At 44.1% G+C, this 21161-nt stretch overlaps 1 protein-coding gene across 1 annotated transcript in view; it reads left to right on the top strand.

The window, feature by feature from the left end:
- The first annotated feature begins 3010 nt into the window (after positions 1-3010).
- NAALAD2 (N-acetylated alpha-linked acidic dipeptidase 2) overlaps positions 3011-21161 on the top strand; it is a 41346-nt gene continuing 23195 nt past the window's right edge. The window contains exons 1-8 of the mRNA XM_070944012.1: positions 3011-3057; positions 5034-5220; positions 6318-6419; positions 7860-7985; positions 10032-10218; positions 12579-12672; positions 13142-13240; positions 20622-20707. Coding sequence (XP_070800113.1) covers positions 3026-3057; positions 5034-5220; positions 6318-6419; positions 7860-7985; positions 10032-10218; positions 12579-12672; positions 13142-13240; positions 20622-20707 — 913 coding nt within the window. The 5' untranslated portion in view covers positions 3011-3025. The remainder of the gene's footprint in view (positions 3058-5033; positions 5221-6317; positions 6420-7859; positions 7986-10031; positions 10219-12578; positions 12673-13141; positions 13241-20621; positions 20708-21161) is intronic.

The following is a 21161-nucleotide window of genomic DNA, read 5'->3' as shown; positions in this document are numbered from 1 at the left end:
CCTACCCTACCTTACCCTACCCTACCCTACCCTACCCTACCCTACCCTACCCTACCCTACTCTACTCTACTCTACTCTACTCTATTCTGGAAGAGACTGCATGACACACTCCTAGGCTGCATCAACAGAAGGATAGTATTAAGATGTTTGATGATGTTTATTATTACTACTATTTTCTCTGTTGTTTGGAAATATATTGTGTGCTCCTCTACTGGAGACAAATTCCTTGTGTTTTCAATCACACTTGGCCAATAAAGAATTTTGTTCTGTTCTGTTCTGTTCTGTTCTGTTCTGTTCTGTTCTGTTCTGTTCTGTTCTGTTCTGTTCTCTTCTCTTCTCTTCTCTTCTCTTCTCTTCTCTTCTCTTCTCTTCTCTTCTCTACTCTACTCTACTCTACTCTACTCTACTCTACTCTACTCTAATCTAATCTAATCTAATCTAATCTACTCTTCTCTTCATTCTACTACATCCCATCCCCCCCAGTAGTGGTTTTCACTTACCTTCGCTACCGGTTCGGAACTGTGAGAGCTCGCGCGCTGCGCTTCTGCACATGCACAGAACCTTCTATGCATGCGCAGAGCGTCCGTGATGTCTGGGTGGGTGGGCGGAGCCTCCCGCTACTGCTGCCACCGCTACATGTTTTCCCGAACCCAAGCAAACCAGTAGTAACCCACCACTAATCCCATCCCATCCCATCTCATTCTACATTGATGCTCCAGGCATCAAATATCCCTTTTACCACTCCTAGACAGCAAATATTTTCTGATTTTAGCCTAAAGTAGCAGCTTTTTGCAGGATTACCAAGAACTGCACCACCTCTCTCTAAATTTTGGAGAGCACTAACTCTAGCATGCTGTAAGGCTCTCCCCACAGCAGTCCTGTGGGGCTGACACAAAAAAGTCCCAGATGAGCTGAGATTGTGCCCCTGTGGACAAGGGACTATTGAAACCACAGCTCATATCCTGTTATATTATATCCTCTGGAAACATTCACGGACATTCACGGACCCATTTTATAACTCCCCACCTTCTATAATATCTGGGAAATTCTGATTTCTTTTATGTGCAGCTGTTAAAGGTAAAGGTTCCCCTCGCACATATGTGCTAGTCGTTTCCGACTCTAGGGGGCGGTGCTCATCTCTGTTTCAAAGCCGAAGAGCCAGCGCTGTCCGAAGACGTCTCCGTGGTCATGTGGCCGGCATGACTCAACGCCAAAGGGCGCACGGAACGCTGTTCCCTTCCCACCAAAGGGGGTCCCTATTTTTTCTACTTGCATTTTTTACATGCTTTCGAACTGCTAGGTTGGCAGAAGCTGGGACAAGTCACGGGAGCTCACCCTGTTACGCGGCACTAGGGATTCTAACTGCTGAACTGCCGACCTTTTGATCGACAAGCTCAGCATCTTAGCCACTGAGCCACCGCATCCCTCGTACATACATCCCTCGTACCTAGTACAGCTGTTACTATGGGCTCAATATGATAGAGTTTCTTCGAATGTAGGTAAATTCCGCTGTTGTACTGTCTCTAAATTCGGCTGCTCATCAATGATCTCACTGTATGCACTACTAGGTCCTGTTCTGATTTATTTATTTAAAGTTTTAATTTTTAATTCTATAACAAAAGGTTGTGTCAGCGTTTCGCTGGCATAGAGAGCAGAGAGAGAGAGAGAGAGAGAGAGATAAGCTCTGAACTTCTGCCTGCTAAATCGCTTTGATGTCCGGTTGTCATGGAAATGACGGGGGGAGGGGAGACATTCCTGGGAAATGACGAGACAAGGAGTCTGAAGAATGACTTGGAAGATAGCCAATGAGAAGCAGATATTTGGGGATCGGAAAGGGAGGGATTGGGGGGCAAAAGGTCAGTCTTGTCCGCATCGAATCATGATCCGGTAGCTGTGCTCAATTAAAGAAAAGATTTCCTTCAAGATTGGCAGTTTGGAAATTCATTTATTTTGAGATAGCATCGAAGTCTGACAGGTTGATTGATTGATTGCATGCAGGACATATGTCCTGTCCACATGTCTCTTTTAGCTGACGTGCTTGATTTAAGGTTATAAGAGGGACGTTTTTGCTTATTTTCCTATTGAATTTTCTCCTGCTGATTTCTGCATCTTAGCCTGTTACTGAATGGTCAAGGGGCAAGCCCTTGATTTTGGACAGTTCTATTCGTACTTGACTTCCATCGGGCACTGCGGAAAGTTAAGACCACGGCCCACCTCAGATGATGAGCCTCCATCAGAGATGGGTTTTAGCAGGTTCGGACCAGTTCTGTAGAACCAGTAGCAGAAATTTTGAGTAGTTCAGAGAACGGTAGTAAAAATTCTGACTAGCCCCACCCCCCCATCTATTCTCTGCCTCCCAAATCCCAGCTGATCGGGAGGAAATGGGGATTTTACAGTAACCTTCCCCTGGATTGGGGAGGGAATGGAGATTTTACAGTATCCTTTCCCTACCACGCCCACCAAGCCACGCCCACCAAGCCATGGCACACCCACCAAGCCACACCCACAGAACCAGTAGTAAAAAAATTTGAAACCCACCACTGATGTTCTCACAGTAAAACAATGGCAATAAAGCTTATCTTATCTTATCTTATCTTATCTTATCTTATCTTATCTTATCTTATCTTATCTTATCTTATCTTATCTTATCTTATCTTATCTTATCTTATCTTATCCTATCCTATCCTATCCTATCCTATCCTATCCTATCCTATCCTATCTTATCTTATATCTTATCTTATCTTATCTTATCATCTTATCTTCTTATCTTATCTTATTTTATCTATATAGGTCAGCCATTAGGTCTCTGAAATGGCATAGGGGCTCCTGCTTGAGCAGGGGGTTGGACTAGAAGACCTCCAAGGTCCCTCCAACTCTGTTATTCTGTCGATTGTTGGGGAGGAATAAATGGACTATCATCTTGTTCTTTTTTTTTGACCCTGCAGGTTGGTTGGTGAAATTCTTAATCGAGCCACATGGCACCAACGAGGTTTTTCTAAGTGTAAGAAAACAGCTGTTTTCGGAAATGAAGGCAGAAAATATCCAGGATTTTCTACAGTAAGTCTGCTGTTTTGACCGCCGATTGCTGTGTTGTTTTTTTTTTTTTTTAATTCTGTAGGCTTTGGAAAACAATCTGGTGTCAGCACTTCAACCTGCATTTACTCTAGTGCTGACATAAGAAGGAGAAGAGGGGGCAGCTGGCAAGAGGACGCTTGACTTCTCATCTACTTATTTTCCCTGAAGATAATATCCCCTGGGAGATGAGATGGGAGGGGGGACATTCCTGGGAGCTGAAATAGTAGATATGGGGAGAGTGATTTGGAAGATGGCCAATGAGATGCAGAGAATTGGGGAATGGAAAGGGAAGGTTTGGGGTCAGGAAATCAGTGTTGGCTACGCCACGATTGGGGACAGATTGTCATGCTTAATAAAATGAAAGATTTCGTCAAAGACTATTCATTTGGAAATGCAATTTATTTTATTTGAGATGACATCGAAACCTGACATCTGGGTTGGGCTGATCATACACACACACACACACACACACACACACACACACACACACACACACAAATACTTTGCCATATCTGTCTATCTATGTAACTATATGTCTGTCTGTCTGTCTGTCTGTTTCTGTGTGTGTGAATATACACACACACATACATATACATGCATGCATACATACATACATATACACAAACATATACATATATAATAGTTGTAAGTTGATGACTACTTGTGTGTGTATGTGAATGTATATGTATGTACACACACACACATGCATACACACACGCACATATAAACATCTGTGTTAAGAAAGATCATAAAATGGGGTAGAACACAGCCCTAGCTCAGTAGAATCACATCCACTTGATTCTGGGCTTTTTTCCTTTCTGGCAGCCAGCAAGTTCTTGCTGCTAGGTGAGAGACTTATATAGATCTATTTCTGGCTCGTTAGCCTTCATCAGTAAGCCACACCCACATCTCATATATCCTCCCTGTAAAGGTACAGTATCTATTTTCTTACTTCTTCATAGGATTTATGTGTGTTTTTCCTCTAGCCAGGTTTTTCCTACGTAACCAAGGTTTTTCTGCAGCCCTAGTCTCTCACCTAGCAGGAAGAGCTTGCTGGCTGCCAGAAAGGAAAAAAGCCCAGAATCGAGTGGATGTGATTCTACTGAGCTAGGGCTGCAGAAAAACCTTGGTTACGTAGGAAAAACCTGGCTAGAGGAAAAACACACACACACACACACACACACACACACACACACACACACACACACACACTGTTTATAATTAATTATATATTATCAATATATCAATATCACTTAGACTGATATACCACTTTACAGTGCTTTGCAGCCCTCTCTAAGAAGTTTACAGAGTCAGCCTATTGCCCCCAACAATATGGGTCTCATTTTACACACCTCAGAAGGATGGAAGACTGAGGTAACCTTGAGCTGGTCAGGATCGAACTTCTGGCAGTGGGCAGAGTTAGCTTGCAATGATCTAGTCTAACCTTCCTTCCTTTCTTCCTTCCTTCCTTCCTTCCTTCCTTCCTTCCTTCCTTCCTTCCTTCCTTCCTCTCTTCCTCCCTCCCTCCGTCCTTTCTTCCCCTTCCACCATCCTTCCCTCCCTCCCTGCCTCCCTTCCTTCCTTCGCAATAGCACTAAGACTTATATACCGCTTCACAGTGCTTTACTGCCCTCTCTAAAGGGTTTACAGAGTCAGCATATTGCCCTCAACAATCTGAGTCCTCATTTTACCCACCTCGGAAGGATGGAAGGCTGAGTCAACCTGAGTGATACTCGAACAGCCGAATTGCAGTCAGCCGGCAGTCAGCAGAAGTGGTTGCAGTAGAGTGCAGTACTGCACTCTAACCACTGAGCCACCGTGGCTCATAATTATAATATATAACAATATATACTTCTGTAGATGCTATATGCTAAATAGATTTTTTTAAAAAACCAAAACAATAGCCCCGTTTCTGGGCTCAGCTGTGCTTCCATCCTGAGGAGCTGTGCTTTTTCTAGCTCCTTCACCAGCTTCCCACATGTGGCCGGAACAGAGCAGAACCTTCGGTTGGCCAAGCAAATCCAGAGCCAGTGGAAGATCTTTGGCTTGGACACAGCAGAACTGGTTCACTATGACGTCCTCCTTTCTTACCCAAATCAAAGCTCTCCCAACTATATCTCCATTACCGACGATGGTGGAAAAGAGGTACAGAAAGCAAGATGTTTCTTCTTCTGTGGGGGAGAAGCCCCCAGGGGAAAAACTGGGTGGAAGACTGCGTGGAGGCAAGCCACAGCAAAACCTAAGATTCCTCTAGAACAGGGCTGTCAAACTCGATTTCATTGAGGGCTGCATCAGGGTTGTGTTTTGACCTCAGGGACCCAGGATGGGCGTGGCCAGAGTGGGAGTGGCCAGCTTGATGTCACTTGGGTCGGGGGCGCCTGTGGTGGGCCGAATGCTCTGCCAGCAAAAATGGACTCCAGAGCTCCGTTTTCAGCTGGGACGGCTTCCTGCAACCCTCTGACAGTAAAAACGGAGCTCGGGATGGCCGCATGCGGCCCTCACAAACTCCGTTTTCGGCTGCAACGTCCTCCTGCAACCCTCTGCAGCGAATAGAATAGAATAGAATAGAATAGAATAGAATAGAATAGAATAGAATAGAATAGAATAGAATTCTTTATTGGCCAAGTGTGATTGGAATTTGTCTTTGGTGCATAAGCTCGCAGTGTACATAAAAGAAAAGATACATTTGTCAAGAATCATAAGGTACAACACTTAATGATAGTCATAGGGTACAAATAAGTAATCAAATCATATTAGGAAACAGTCAATATAAATCGTAAGGATACCAGCAACAAGGTTACAGTCATATAGTCATAAGTGGAAGGAGATGGGTGGTGGGAACGATGAGAAGATTAATAGTAATGCAGACTTAGTGAATAGTTTGACAATGTTGAGGGAATTATTTGTTTAGCAGAGTGATGGCGTTTGGGAAAAAACTGTTCTTGTGTCTAGTTGTTCTGGTGTGCAGTGCTCTATAGCACTCTATAGTGTAGAAAATGGAGCTCCCTAAATTTTTATATGGCAGTTATAACCACTTGGAAAGTAAATCTGAATTGCAGATGTGCCTTCTGATTTCAACACTTCGGATCAGATGTCCATTTCTAAGTGAAATTTGAAAATCAAAACGGAAACCTTCAAAAGAATTGTAATGTTAGGAGCCTGCCAAGTCTACAACCTAACCAGGCTGTCATTTCAGTTTTCGAAGAAACTTCTGTCTTTTTTTTTTTTTTTTCCCTGAGTAGATTTTCAACTCATCGTTGTTTGAACCCCCTCCTGAAGGTTATGCAAATATTTCTGGAGTGCTACCGCCGTATAATGCTTTTTCAGCACAGGGTGAGCCACAGGTAAGGACCTGAACAATTTGACTTGTTTGAAATCTATTACAGTGGTACCTTGGCACTCCACTGCTTTGAAACTCATTGAACTTGGTATTCAACGCAGTTTGAAGTGAAAATTTTGTCCTGGTACTCATTGTTTGTTTAGTATTTGATGTACAAGTTAGAACTTGTCGGTGTCAGCTGCCTGGTGACTCACTACGTTATTCCTTATGGGAAAAAATTGTTTCGTACTCATTGTTTTTGGTACTAATCGTGTCTCCCGGAACGAATTAACGATGAGTACCAAGGTACCACTGTATCTTGAGATGTGATGCCGGCTTTCAAAAATGGCAACTGGACTTTCTTGACTTTTCTTGAAGACATTTCAGTTCTCATCTAAGAAACTTCTTCAGTTCTAACTAACTGGTGGGGAATGGAAAGGATTTATCGTATTTGCAGCCAGACAGTCATTAACACTCTGAGGGTCATTGAAATCATCTGGGGTTAATGAAGATAAGATTCGGGTTAATGTCAGGGTTCCAAGTAACACCCCCAATGAAAGAAAACTCCAAAGCTCCAAAGCTTGAGTTTCCTCAAAGTTCCATTTCATTAGAGATGTCATACTGGCACATCTGGGAAAACCTGAATCTGCTTCCGGTTGCTTCTGGTTGCTTCCGGTTCTGTCCAGTTCTATAGAACTGGTAGTAAAAGCAGTGGGAGGCTCCGCCCACCCGCCCGGGCATGATAATTGACGATCTGTACAAGTGCAGAAGAGCGTGCACGCGCGCTCCCGTTGCGAACTGGTAGTAAAGGTAAGTAGAACCCACCCCTGATCTGAAAGCTTCCAGGTTTTCCCCACCCAAAGAAAAGTTCAAGTCCCTGCCCAGCACTCACATGTCCATCACATGGTCCAATCAAAGCACTGTCCCAACTGGAGATGCCTCCCAGTTCCAGCCATCCAGGTGCAGGGCAAGATGTCCTTGACTCTCAGAGAAAAGAATGTTATTATGACTATGTATCACCCTGGCTCCATGCAATCCCCCCGCCCAGTTTCCCACAATAGTAAATGTGGCAGGCCTGAAGGCCCAACGAAAAATATGGCTTCCAGGCCTGACATCATCATATGATGTCAACACTCAACACTCTGTTGTTACTTTCTAAGTACGTCTATCTGGGCAGCTTCAATTTACTGTAAATAAAGCTTTTCTGCTTTGCGATATTGCTAACTTTCAATAAACCATTTCAACTTTAAAAAAAACGAGATGGGAGGCCTGAAGGAGGAATCAAATGTGGGTTTATGGGGATGTTTGCAGTTTTAGGCATCATGTTGTTGATCCCCAGCATAGACGTTCAGGAAACAGTTCTCTGCATAAGTGAAACTGATTGCGTGTACAGTAGGAAATGAAACAAAATTAACAGTACCAGACAAAAAAAAAAAAATGCTGTTTTTGTTTCCATCCTGAAAAGGCCGATCTGGTTTATGTCAACTATGGATGCACGGAAGATTTTTTCAAGTTAGAGAGAGAAATGGGAATAAACTGTACAGGAAAGATTCTTATTGCCCGATATGGAAAAATATTCAGAGGAAACAAAGTGAGTTATCAATATCTTCATTTTCATTCTTTCAGACCTGCTGTCTTTAGGGTTTCTCGGTGGCAATCAATGCTACCAAAAGAAATATTTTTAATGTCTTTGTTAGGGCTTTGTTTAAATACTGCATATCAGCGGTGGGTTTCAAATTTTTTTATTACCGGTTCTGTGGGTGTGGCTTGGTGGATGTGGCATGCCTTGGTGGGCGTGGCTTGATGGGCGTGGCAGGGGAAGGTTACTGCAAAATCCCCATTTCCTCCCGATCAGCTGGGACTCGGGAGGCAGAGAATAGATGGGGGCGGGACCAGTCAGAATTTTTACTACCGGTTCTCCGAACTACTCAAAATTTCCACTACCGGTTCTCCAGAACTGGTCAGAACCTGCTGAAACCCACCTCTGCTGCACATATATTTTTTTAAAAAAGTAACAGTTCATTAATTGGATGTGGAATTTTTGAAAAATTGTGTGGTAGAAGCCTCAAATACAATTCAGTCCTTTGTGGTGGAATGTTTGGTGAGAGTCCAGTTGGTGTTTTACAAACTATGGGAGCCAAGCCTTTATGTTAAGGTTACTAGAGGCAAATTGTTCTAGGGACCTTGGTTTAGCACGTCATCCAGAATAATGCTGTTTTGATTACCAATTGATAATTGGGCTCCCATTATGAATCCACCCAACCTAACCTTGATTTCTTATTTGTGGACTTCTTGTCAGCTTCCCTGACTATCAGGTTTTCCTGCTACACATGCACACAAACACAGAGAGGGAGAGAGAGGGAGGAAAAGAGAGGGAAAGGGAGAAGGAGAGGGAGGGAGGGAGGAGAGAAGAAGAGGGAGGGACAGAGGAAGGGTGGGAGAGAAGGACAGGAAGAGGGAGGGAGAGAGAAAGGGAGGAAGGGAGATGGAGAGACAGTGAGGGAGGGAGGGAGGGAGGGAGAAGGAGAGGGAGGGACAGAGAAAAGGAGAGAGGGAGAAGGAGAGGGAGGGACAGAGGAAGGGAGGTAGAAAGGGAGGGAGAGGACAGGAAGAGGGAGGGAGAGAGGGAGGGAGGAAGGGAGAGGAAGAGACAGGGAAGGAGGGAAGGAGAAAGAAGAGGGAGGGAGAGCTGGAGAGGGAAAGCGAGGGAAAGTGAGAGGGAAAGAAGGGCAGGAGGGAGGGAGGGAGGGAGGGAGAGAGAGAGAGAGAGAGAGACCCTGCTCTGGCCTAAGAGCCCAACTATATTTCATCTCTCCTTTTCTTGATCTCCTCTTCTTGATTTCCTCTTACACTACAAGTAGGCCATTTGTGGTCCTGTTGAGTGCGTTGCAGTAATCCAGATTAGAGGAATGGGCACAATTAGGATACAAAATGGATTTGTGCAAAGGCCTTCCCAAGAGGAAGCTCTGAATCTAGGATAATTACCTCCCCCCCCAATTCTGATTGAGGGAGTGCTGCCAAATATTCACCAAAAGCAGCTGGGTTGCTACATTCTGGATTAATTGACGCTTCCGTGTGGTTTTCAAAGGCAGCCCTATGTAGAGTGCATTGTAGTAGTCCAGACATGTGACCATGAGGGCATCAGCTATTTTGTTAGAGTAAACATGGGAAGGCCTCTGATCAGTGGTGGGATTCAAATAATTTAATAACTGGTTCTCTGCCCTAATGACTGGCTGGGTGGGCATGGCCAGGGTGGGTGTGGCCAGGGGGTGTGACAGGCAGCACCTGGCCTTCTGCATCCCCCTGGGAGCAAAAACGGGCCTTGAGGGAGGGGCATGCCCCCCCCGTTCCCTGTTTTGGGCCTAGTAGGCCTCCCTGCAGCCTCTTGGGAGCAAAGACAGAGCACATGGGGACTCCTGGGAGGGGCAGGGAGGGGAGGGGCCAGCCAGCAATTTAATAAGCGGTTCACCCGAACCGGCCTGAACCGGCCCAAACCGGCTGAATCCCACCATTGCCTCTGATACATAGAGATACAGTAACCCTTGGAGTCATGCTCATCTCAATCCCATTAATGCTACCCCAGAAACTCAAGGGGATGCAAGACCATTTTGCTTCTTAACAGTTGATTTTTCTGCAGGTTAAAAATGCCATGTTGGCAGGAGCAAAAGGAATTATCCTTTACTCTGATCCTGCAGATTATTGTGCACCTGGGGTCAAACCCTACCCAGATGGCTGGAATCTTCCTGGACAGGGGGTTCAGCGTGGAAATGTGTTAAATCTCAACGGGGCAGGAGATCCCCTCACTCCAGGCTATCCAGCCAAAGGTTAGTGTCCACAGGCCCTTGACTGACCCTCTTTGGGTAGGAGAAACCATAGCTTGTTGATGTAATGTTCGCTTTCCATATATAGATAGTCTTCAATTTACGACATAATTGAGCCTAACATTTCTGTTGTTAAGTGAGACAGCAGTTAAGTGAGTTTTACGATAATTTTATGTTAATTTCCACCACAGTTGTTGAGTGAATTGTTGCAGTTGTAACGATTGAGTGAATCATTGCAGTAGTAACCCGGTTGTTATGTGAATCTGGGTTCCCCATTGACTCTAATTGTCAGAAAGTTGCAAAAAGGGATTCCATGACCCTGGGACACTGTAACATAAATATGAATCAGTTGCCAAGAATCTGAATTTTGATCACATGACCATGGGGAGGCTGCAATGGTCGTAACTTTTTCCAGTGCTGTTGTAACTTTGAATGGTTACTAAATGAACTGTTGTAAGTAAAGGACTATCTGTAATAGTTGGCAGTTACCAGTTTTGATTGGTTCAAAATTGGGAAAGGAATCTGGCAAGGCTGTATACTGTCGCCCTGCCTATTTAACTTACATGCAGAGCACATCATGAGAAAGGCGGGGCTAGATGAATCACAAATTGAAATTAAGATCGCCGTGAGAAATATCAACAACTTCAGATATGCAGATGATTCCACTCTAATGGCAGAAAGTGAAGAGGAACTAAAGAGCCTCTTGATGCGGGTGAAGGAGGAGAGTGCAAAAGTTGGCTTGAAACTCAACATTAAGAAAACTAAGATCATGGCTCCTGGCCCTCTCAACTCCTGGCAAATAGATGGGGAAGAAATGGAGGTAGTGACAGATTTTATTTTCCTGGGCTCCAAGATCACTGCACATGTGGACTGCAGCCAAGAAATTAAAAGATGCTTGCTCCTGGGGAGGAAAGCTATGGCAAATCTAGACAGTGTACTAAAAAGCAGAGACATCACTCTGCCAACAAAAGTGTGTATAGTCAAGGCTATGGTTTTCCCAGTTGCAATGTCTGGCTGTGAAAGTTGGACCATAAGGAAGGCTGAACGCCAAAGAATTGAGGCCTTTGAACTCTGGTGCTGGAGAAGACTCCTGCGAGTCCCTTGGACTGCAAGGCGATCAGACCAGTCGGTCCTAGAGGAGATCAACCCTGACTGCTCTTTAGAAGGCCAGATCCTCAAGATGAAATTCAAATATTTTGGCCACCTAATGAGAAGGAAGGACTCACTGGAGAAGAGCCTAATGCTGGGAAAGATTGAGAGTAAAAGAAGAAGGGGATGGCAGAGAACGAGATGGCTGGATGGAGTCACTGAAGCAGTAGGCATGAGCTTTAAAGGACTCCAGAGGATGGAAGAGGACAGGAAGTCCTGGAGGAACATTGTCCATGGCGTTGCGATGGGTTGGACACGACTTCACAACTAACAACAACAACCAGTTTTGAACACTTCAGATGAAACTGGAAAATACTGTAAGCTCCTCAAAAAAATATGGATACACTCTTTAAAATAAGTCATGTGGAGATATGCATAGCAATTGAGTGATGCCTCCAAGGGTTGAAAAAATGCTGAAATGTCAGTATGAAAATATTAATTGGCATCTTTCAGTGGCAAATTAATGTGAAGCCAGAGCTGAAAAATCAATGTTTTTACTGTTGGAAGTTCAGCAACACAATCTAAATGCCTCTGCAGATCACTAAATAGAGTAGAGTAGAGTAGAGTAGAGTAGAGTAGAGTAGAGTAGCATGGCATGGCATGGCATGGCATGGCATGGCATGGAAGAGGAGAGGAGAGGAGAGGAGAGGAGAAGATAAGTTAATAGAGTAGAACAGAACAGAACAGAACAGAACAGAACAGAACAGAACAGAACAGAACAGAACAGAACAGAATTCTTTATTGGCCAAGTGTAAATGAAAACTGTACAGATAGTCCTTGAGTTAAGAACCACAACTGACACCAGAATTTCTGTTGCTAAGCAAGGCAGTTGTTAAGTGAGTCATGCCTGATTTTGTGACCTTTTCTACCATTGGTTGTTCAACTGAATCACTGCAGTTAAGTGAATCACATGGTGGTTAAGAGAAACCAGCTTCCCCCACTGACTTTGCTTGTCAGAATCCAGCTGGGAAGGTCATCACCTGACCCTGAATGCTGCAACCAGCTGCCAAGCACCCAAATTTTGATCACGTGATCATGGAGATGCTGCAACAGTTGTACATACAAGGACAGGTCATCGGTCACTATTTTTCAGTGCCCTTGAAACTTTGCATGGTCCCAAAACGAACGGTTGCAAATGGAGGATCAAGTACTGGTAACCCTGATTCCATGTGTTCCTATCCTACTCATCTCAAACTTTCTTTGATTCTTTTCAGACTACATGTTCAGACTTGACGTTAGTGATGGAGTGGGAATCCCCACCATTCCAGTACACCCCATTAGTTACCATGATGCTGAAGTTTTATTAAGGTATGCAAATTAAATTACATTTGGTACTTATGTGAACTGAAAAAGGTGGCTTTTTCAGATTCAGTTCAAAAGAATCTGAGCTTGTCGATCAAAAGGTCGGCAGTTCAGAGGTTTGAATCCCTAGTGCCACGTAAGGGGGTGAGCTCCCGTTACTTGTCCCAGCTTCTGCCAACTTAGCAGTTCGAAAGCACGTAAAAAATGCAAGTAGAAAAAATAGGGACCACCTTTGGTGGGAAGGGAACAGCGTTCTGTGCACCTTTGGCATTTAGTCATGCCGGCCACAAGACCATGGAGACGTCTGTCCGAACAAACTGCTCCACAATCAGTCAATCTGAGTTCCACAAATGTCCTGTCCCAAGGCTTGGGAGGACAGCTACTTATTTTTTTAAAGAACATTATCAGGATGGGAGGTGTAAAAAGTTCTCAAAGAGTGTGAGAAAAGACAAAGGAAGTTTCTTTGTTTTTCCAGGCTCATGGGTGGTTCTGCAGCTCCAGACAAGAGTTGGAAAGGAAATCTCAACGTATCCTATAACGTCGGGCCTGGATTTTTAGATCAATACTCCAAAAGGTTAGTTCTAACTTCTTCTTCTTTTATTTTTATCATTTTGCTTCAATTCCCATCCAAACTGGCCAAATCCACTTAAAGCTGTTTTCGTTTTCTGAAAGACCATTTGTCTGTCTTAGGGGCTGCACAGGTAAGTCCTCGACTTACAACCACAAAGGAGCCCAAACTTTCTGTGGGTTAAGTGAGGCATTTGCTGAATGAGTTTTGTCCCATTTTACAAACCTGTCTTGCCACAATTGTTAAGTGAATAAATGGAAGTTGTTAAGTTAGTAACCCGGTTGTTAAGTGAACCTGGCTTCCCTGTTGACTTTGCTTGCCTTGAAGGTCACAAAAGGGGATCACATGACTTTGGTGGACACAGCAAACGGTCATAAGTATGAACCGGTTGCCAAGCATCTGAATTTTGATCACATGATCACGGGGATGCTGCAAAGGTCATAACTATGAAAAACAGTCATAAGTCACACTTTTTAGTGCTGTTCTATATTGAACAGTCACTAAATGAATTGTTGTAATTCAAGGACTACCTGTATTAGGACATTCCCAGTTCGGGTCAGCAGTTATCTTGAATTTTGCAAGCGATTTCAGGCAAAATTTTCTGGCTGAACTTAATTTTTCTTTGCCTCCTGCCCACGTGTATAAAGGATGCAGATTGGTTGACTTACAATCATTAGTGCAGTGAACCAGAAGTGGGTTTCAAATTTTTTTACTACTGGTTCTGTGGGTATGGCTTGGTGGGCGTGGCAGGGGAAGGATACTGTAAAATCTCCATTTCCTCCCAATCAGCTGGGACTTGGGAGGCAGAGAATAGATGGGGGTGGGGCCAGTCAGAATTTTTACTACCAGTTCTCCGAACTACTCAAAATTTCCGCTACCGGTTCTCCAGAACTGGTCAGAACCTGCTGAAACCCACCTCTGCAGTGAATGTTACATCAGCAATGTAAAAAAAATGACATACAATTGGTCTTCGCACTTACTTATTCATTTATTGGTTCAATTTACATGCCACCCTTCTCCGGAGACTCAGGGCGGCTTACAATGCGTTAAGCAATAGCCTTCATACTTTTGTATATACCTGCTTAGTAGGGCTTTTGCCCCCCCCAAGCGGTGTTCTATTTTATACAAAGTCAGCTTATTGCCCCCATAATCCGGGTCCTCATTTTACCTACCTCGGAAGGATGGAAGGCTGAGTCAACCTTGAGCCTGGTGAGATTTGAACTTGCAGTAATTGCAGGCAGCTGGTGCTACTTAACAGCACTTTAATCTGCTGTGCCACCAAGGCTCTTACGATCGTCATAGCATCCCGGGGGTCACATGATTGTGATTGGCAACCTCCCTGGCTGGCTTCCGACAAGCAAAAACAGTGGGGGAAGCCAGATTCTCTTAAAAACGGCACATCTCAAAACAAGCGCCGTGATTCAATTAACAACCATGGGGGGGGGGGAAACATTCGAAACACAATTCACTTAACAACCACCTGGCTTCAGCAACAGAAATTCTTGTCCCAATTGTGGTCTTAATTCAAGGACTCCCTGTACCGTTTTTAATCCTTTGGGAGGAAAGTTGGATCGACTTCCTAGATTTTGGATAGAACTGTAGCAAAAGTCATATTTGCGTTCTTCATTTGCTGCAAAGAAAGGAAGAGCTGCTGCCTTCCCTGTTGACATAAAATTGACTGTAATCACTTCTGAGGATAAAAACAGAGCCTTGGTACTACAGTGGTTTAAAGCACCCTGTTATTAACACAGCTGCCTGCAATTTACTGCTGGTTCGAATCTCTCCAAGGCTCAAGGTTGAGACAGCCTTCCATCCTTTCTAAGGTAGGTTAAATGAGGACCCAGTTTGTGGGGGCAATAAGCTGACTTTGTATAAATATACAAAAGTATGAAGGCTATTGCTTAACGCACTGTAAGCCGCCCTGAGTCTCCGGAGAAGGGCGGCATATAAATCAAATTAAAAAAAAAAAAAAAAACGTGCACTTTTCTGCAGAGAATATGCCTTTTTTATTGATCAAGTGAGGTACTAATACCACTCTATAAAGCCTTAGTAAGACCACACCTAGAGTATTGCTTCCAGTTTTAGTCACCACACTATAAAAAAGATGTTGAGACTCTAGAAAAAGTACAGAGGATAGCAACCAGGATGATTAGGGGACTGGAGGCTAAAACATATGAGGAACGGTTGAAGGAACTGGACTTGGCTAGTCTAGTGAAGAGAAGGACCAGGGGAGACATGACAGCAGTTTTCCAATATTTGAGGGGCTGCCACAGAGAGGAGGGGGTCAAGCTGTTTTCCAAGGCACCTGAAGGCCAGACAAGGAATAATGGATGGAAACTGAACAAGGAGAGATTCAACCTGGAAATAAGGAGGAATTTTCTGACAGTGAGAACAATCAACCAATGGAACAGAAGTTGCCTTCAGAAGTTGTGGGAGCTCCATCACTGGAAGCTTTCAAGAAGAAACTGGACTGCCATCTGTCAGAAATGGTGTAGGGTCTCCTGCAGGGGGTTGGACTAGATGACCTACAAGGTCCTTTCCAACTCTGTTAATCTGTAGCATCTGTAGGTTACATACCTGCTGACATACTTCAAAGCAGAAAAGAGATGAGCGTTTTTGTTACTAAAGATGCTACTGGTTAAAATGCATTAGGCTTTGGTTTAAAACACACACACTCTATTTCTTCTTAGCCAGTTTGTGAGTTTTCCTAGTGTTATTACTACTACTGCGGCATGAGAAATACAGAATATACTGTTAACGCTAAATAGAGACACAGGAACAAAATATGGTATTATCCCTAGGATTGTGGTGGGTAATTACAGCTGTCACTGAGCATAAAACCCAGAGTGAATGAAAGCTGACAAAAATATAATATCCTACCTCTCAAAAATTCTCCAGTTATGATTCTTATAACTCTTGTCCCTGTTCTCTATAAAACTTGGTTCATTTTATCACCTAATTTTTCTGTACTCACAAGGTTACCCGTAGCCCTCGACTTACGATCAAAATTGGGGCCAGAACGTCTGTCACTAAGTGAAGCATTTGGCAACCTTGTTTTTGCTACAGTCATTAAGCGAACCTCACATTAGGAGTGGTACGGTGGCCTAGAGGTGGAGCTCTCGCCTCACAATCAGGAGGCTGTGAGTTCGATCCTAGGTAGAGGCAGATATTTCTCTCTCTGGGCACACTGAGAATATATCTGCTATACCAAACTCCACATTGGCGACAGGAAGGGGATCCAACCATTAAAACATTCTGCTACCTCAGTGGTGAAATCCAATTTTTTTTTTACTACCAGTTCTGTGGGCGTGGCTTGGTGGATGTGGCAGGGGAAGGATACTGCAAAATCTCCATTTCCACCCCACTCCAGGGGAAGGACACTGCAAAATCCCCATTCCCTCCCCACTCCTGGGGGAAGGATATTGCAAAATCTTCATTCCCACCCCAGCCAGAGGTGGTATTTGCCGGTTCTCCGAACTACTCAAAATTTCCACTACCAGTTCTCCAGAACCTGTTGGATTTCACCCCTGTGCTAGCTCCATTCAGTTGCCCAGACTCCACCCTGCAAGGGATTATGGGATCATTAAACGATGATGATTAAGTGAATCACACATTGTTAAGTGAATCTGGCTTTCCCCATTGAATTTGTTTGTCGGAAGCCAGCTGACAATTGCAAATGGCAATTGTGACCCCGGGACATAGCAACTATAATAAATACGTGTTGGCAGATGCCTAAATTTTGATCCTGTGACCATGAGGATGCTGCAATGGTCATAAATGCGAGGAGCAGTTGCAAGTCACTTTTTTCCACTGTTGTTGTAACTTCAAATGGTTACTAAACAAATGGTTGTAAAGTTAAGGATGACCTGCGCTTACTGAACTTTACTACACAAGGTTTACATGTTGCTATCAACGAGGTGGCTAAATTGGTTGCTCTAGCAGCTTTGTTATGCATGCAGGTAGGAGGAAATCCACCTAGTTTACAAAACAGATAACAACTGCAGAAATTAGAGCTGGCAGGATCCAATTATCTGTATTGGTGCCAGTAATTGATGGTTCATAGGTGAAAAACGATTTGAAGTTGTTTCGTTGCTTGGATAGTCAGTTTTGATTTGAGAACTAACCATTTAAATTCAGGACAAGCACTACACAGGAGTTACGTGAGCTACATTTTAGCTTCTATTGCCAATCCTGAATTCAGAATAAGACCCTGTTGTTGTAATGCTGAAGTGGTATCCTTAGCTTGCCGGTACATGGGTGCTGCTGCCAGTCACGTTGCTATGTTAATAAAGTAGATTGTGGGAACTTATATATCACTTCCATCTTTTATTGCCAGAAGGTTGATTATGCAATGCCCATTGTTCTAGCTTGTCCAATTAAGAAGCAAGCTCTTCCATTTACTTTTTTTTAAGTACTTCTTTTTTGAAAACTCATTTTTCTGTTCTTTTCCTTCCCATAGTTTGCAAACTCAGAAACAACTTCTCCTTCTTCTCCTTCTCCTCCTCCTCTCCTCCTCTTCCTCCTCCTTCTATAACAGAGTTGGAAGGGACCTTGGAGGTCTTCTAGTCCAACCCCCTGCTCAGGCAGGAAATCCTATCTTATCTTATCTTATCAATACCATTTCAGACAAATGGTTATCCAATCTCTTCTTAAAATCTTTCAGTGTTGGACATTCACAACTTCTGGAGGCAAGTTGTTCCACTGATTAATTGTTCTAACTGTCAGGACATTTCTCCTTAGTTCTAGGTTAGTTCTGTCCTTGATTGGTTTCCACCCATTGCTTCTTGTCCTGCCCTCAGGTGCTTTGGAGAATTCTTCCTCTTCTTCTTCTTCCTCTTCTTCTTCTTCTTCTTCTTCTTCTTCTTCTTCTTCTTCTTCTTCTTCTTCTTCTTCTTCTTCTTCTTCTTCTTCTTCTTCTTCTTCTTCTTCTTCTTCTTCTTCTTCTTCTTCTTCTTCTTCTTCTCCTCCTTCTCCTTCTCCAGTTCCTCCTCCTCCTCCTCCTCCTCCTCCTCCTCCTCCTCCTCCTCCTCCTCCTCCTCCTCCTTTCCTCCTCCTCCTCCTTCTCCTTCTTCCTTCTCCTCCTCCCCTCCTCCTCCTCCTTTATTACTACACTACATTTGAAACCTCCTGACAAGCAAAGTCAATGTGGAAGCCAGATTTACTTAACAACCATGTTACTAAGCTAACAATTTCAGTGATTCACGTAACAATGTTGGGAGGTTGCATAAAATGGGGCAGAATTCCCTTAACAAATGCTTCGCTTAGCAACAGAAATGTTGGGCTCAATTGTGGTCGTAAGTCAAGGAATTACCTATATATATATTGAAGCACTTTGGTGTTGGAGAAGACTCTTGAGAATAGCATGGACAACCAGGAGACAAATCAAAGGATCATCCAACAAATCAGAACCCAGTGTTCTGACTTGAAGCACAAATGATCAAACTCAAATTATCCTCCTTTGGATATATTATGGAAAGAACTAACTCTCTGGCGAAGGCTCTAATGCTGGGAAAGTATAAGAAGGAAAGAATAGAGGGGAGATAGGGTCGCATAAAATGGGAATGTGGTGGCTCAGTGGCTAAAATGCTGCGCTTGTCAATCGAAAGGTCGGCAGTTCAGCAGTTCGAATCCCTAGTGCCGCGTAACTGAGTGAGCTCCCATTACTTGTCCCAGCTTCTGCCAACCTAGCAATTCGAAAGCACGTAAAAAATGCAAGTAGAAAAATAGGGACCACCTTTGGTGGGAAGGGAACAGCGTTCGGTGAGCCTTTGGCGTTTCGTCATGCCGGCCACATGACCACGGAGACGTCTTCGGATAGCGCGGGCTCTTCGGCTTTGAAACAGAGATGAGCACCGCCCCCTAGTGTTGGGAATGACTAGCACATATGTGCGAGAGGAACCTTTACCTTTAGGGTCACATAATGTGGCAATGAGTGCATCATTGGACCAGGTTAAGGACAATCACATGGAGAAAATCTATGTGGTTACTAAGAGTCTCCAGTGCCCAGATGGCACACAGTCAATAACAATCCATCAACTTCAAGGGGGAGCATAGAAAGAAATGGTCTTTGCACAAGAGACAAGTATATATACTGATTATTTTACAACGTAGCCTAGAGCAGAAATCAACCCAATGACGTAAATTAAAATAAATGTCGCCGTAACTGGCTGGAAGAAACATATGCTCACATATTTATTACCCATTCACTCAATTTGTCCCTGCTGCAGACAGCAGGACTCTTAAGTGGGCCCATCAACATATAGTAATACAATAAAACATCCGTAAGGAAAGGATCAGAGGAGTTTCCCTCCCTCCAAAAAAATACAATAAGATACAAATCATTCCCGATATTTTACCAGTTTCTCTGTTTCCTTAGGCTCTTGGGAACAACTCAATCTTTAACAATTGTAGGAAAAGCTATAAAATGAGGGTGTCAGGCTCTAAAACCAAGAAATATCTGAGGTCCTCCAAAGCAATTTCCTTTATTGTTCCTCATTTATAGGTGTGCTTCACCTATAGATAGAATTCTTGTCAAACTAAAGCACTTGTATTCGTATCAATAAAAATGTACTCTTCACTCTCTTTCTCCTTCATAAACTGCCAAAACTTCGCTGAGTTGGAAGGGACCTTGTAGGTCAGGAGTCAGCAACCTGCAGCTCCGGAGCCACATGTGGCTCTTTGGGTCCTCTGCTGTGGCTCCCTGTCAGGTGATCCCATCACTGGCTGGCCCCACCCCTCGCCCTCCCCTCCCAGTCACTCCTCGCCTGACCTGAGAAGGTAAGGGCGATGGCAGGGGATGGAGAAGCGGCCAGGGCAGAGACAGCGAGATACAGAGAGATGGGAGAGAGAGAGACAGAGAGAGATACAGAGAGAGAGGGAGAAATATGTCAAAGAATTTTGTGGTTCCCGGTGTTTTTTAACAACTGGTTCTCTGCCCTAATGACTGGCTGTGTAGGCATGGCTGGGGGGGGGGAGAGGGGGTCATGTGACTGGTGGAAGTGAGTGACATCGAGTTGGCAATGCCCACCCAGGTTTCGTGGCTCCAGGTATTTTGTTATCAGGGGATGACAAAAATAAGTCATCCCCTGATAATAAGCCCAATCAGGCTTTTGAGCACATGCGCTAAAATAAGCCTCCCCCCAAAAATAAGCCCTCCACCAAAAAATAAGCCCTCCCCGAAAATATTTAAACGCAGAGCTGGAAATCAGGTAAGATGGCAAGAGGAGCCCCATCTTGCTCCATGCGCCGCAAAATACTAAGACCTCCCTGAAAATAAGGCTAAACGCTTATTTTGGGTTTCGAAAAAATATAAGACAGGGTCTTATTTTTGGGGAAACACGGTACTGTGTCACCAAATCCTTTTTTCCCCCCTTCTCTTCTATGGCAGAAAAGTTAAGATGCACGTTCATAGCACCAGTCAAATTACACGGATATATAATGTGATTGGAAGCATCAAAGGAGCAGTGGAGCCTGGTGAGTTTTGAATGTTGATTGCTTTATTTAAAACAAGAATGGGCAGGTTTCGGGTATGTTCTGCCCTAGTTTTGGATTCCCAGAGAATGTGACACACACCAAGCTTCGCAAACACTGTTTAATTCCAAACAAACCCTTTTCAATAATGCAGGCTTCCAGCATAGAAAACCAGATATGAGAAGTCGCTCGCTCTCCAAGATGCTCTGTAGTAATGAGACGTTGTTTCTAGCAAGAAAGCACTAGCTGCGTGCGACTTAAATAGGCTAAGGGAGTGGCCAATTATCCTCAAGCCCTACTCTCGAGTAGACCTTCTCCTCCTGAGTAGCCACTCCTGCCTTTTGGCAGCCCTGCGTGCCCGAGCATTGAGGAGAGGCTCCTCCACTTCGCTCTCTCCACTGGAAGGAGCCTCTGGAGGTTCTGAAGGCCCTGGCTGAGTCTCTGCCTCTGGCATCAT

This window comes from Pituophis catenifer, unplaced genomic scaffold (genome assembly GCF_029215685.1).
Source record: "Pituophis catenifer annectens isolate HBS135680 unplaced genomic scaffold, rPitCat1.0.hap2 SCAF_4, whole genome shotgun sequence".
Classification (NCBI taxonomy): domain Eukaryota; kingdom Metazoa; phylum Chordata; class Lepidosauria; order Squamata; family Colubridae; genus Pituophis; species Pituophis catenifer.
The sequence above is the reverse complement of the archived record's forward strand: the minus strand, read 5'-3'. Positions and strand labels throughout refer to the sequence as shown.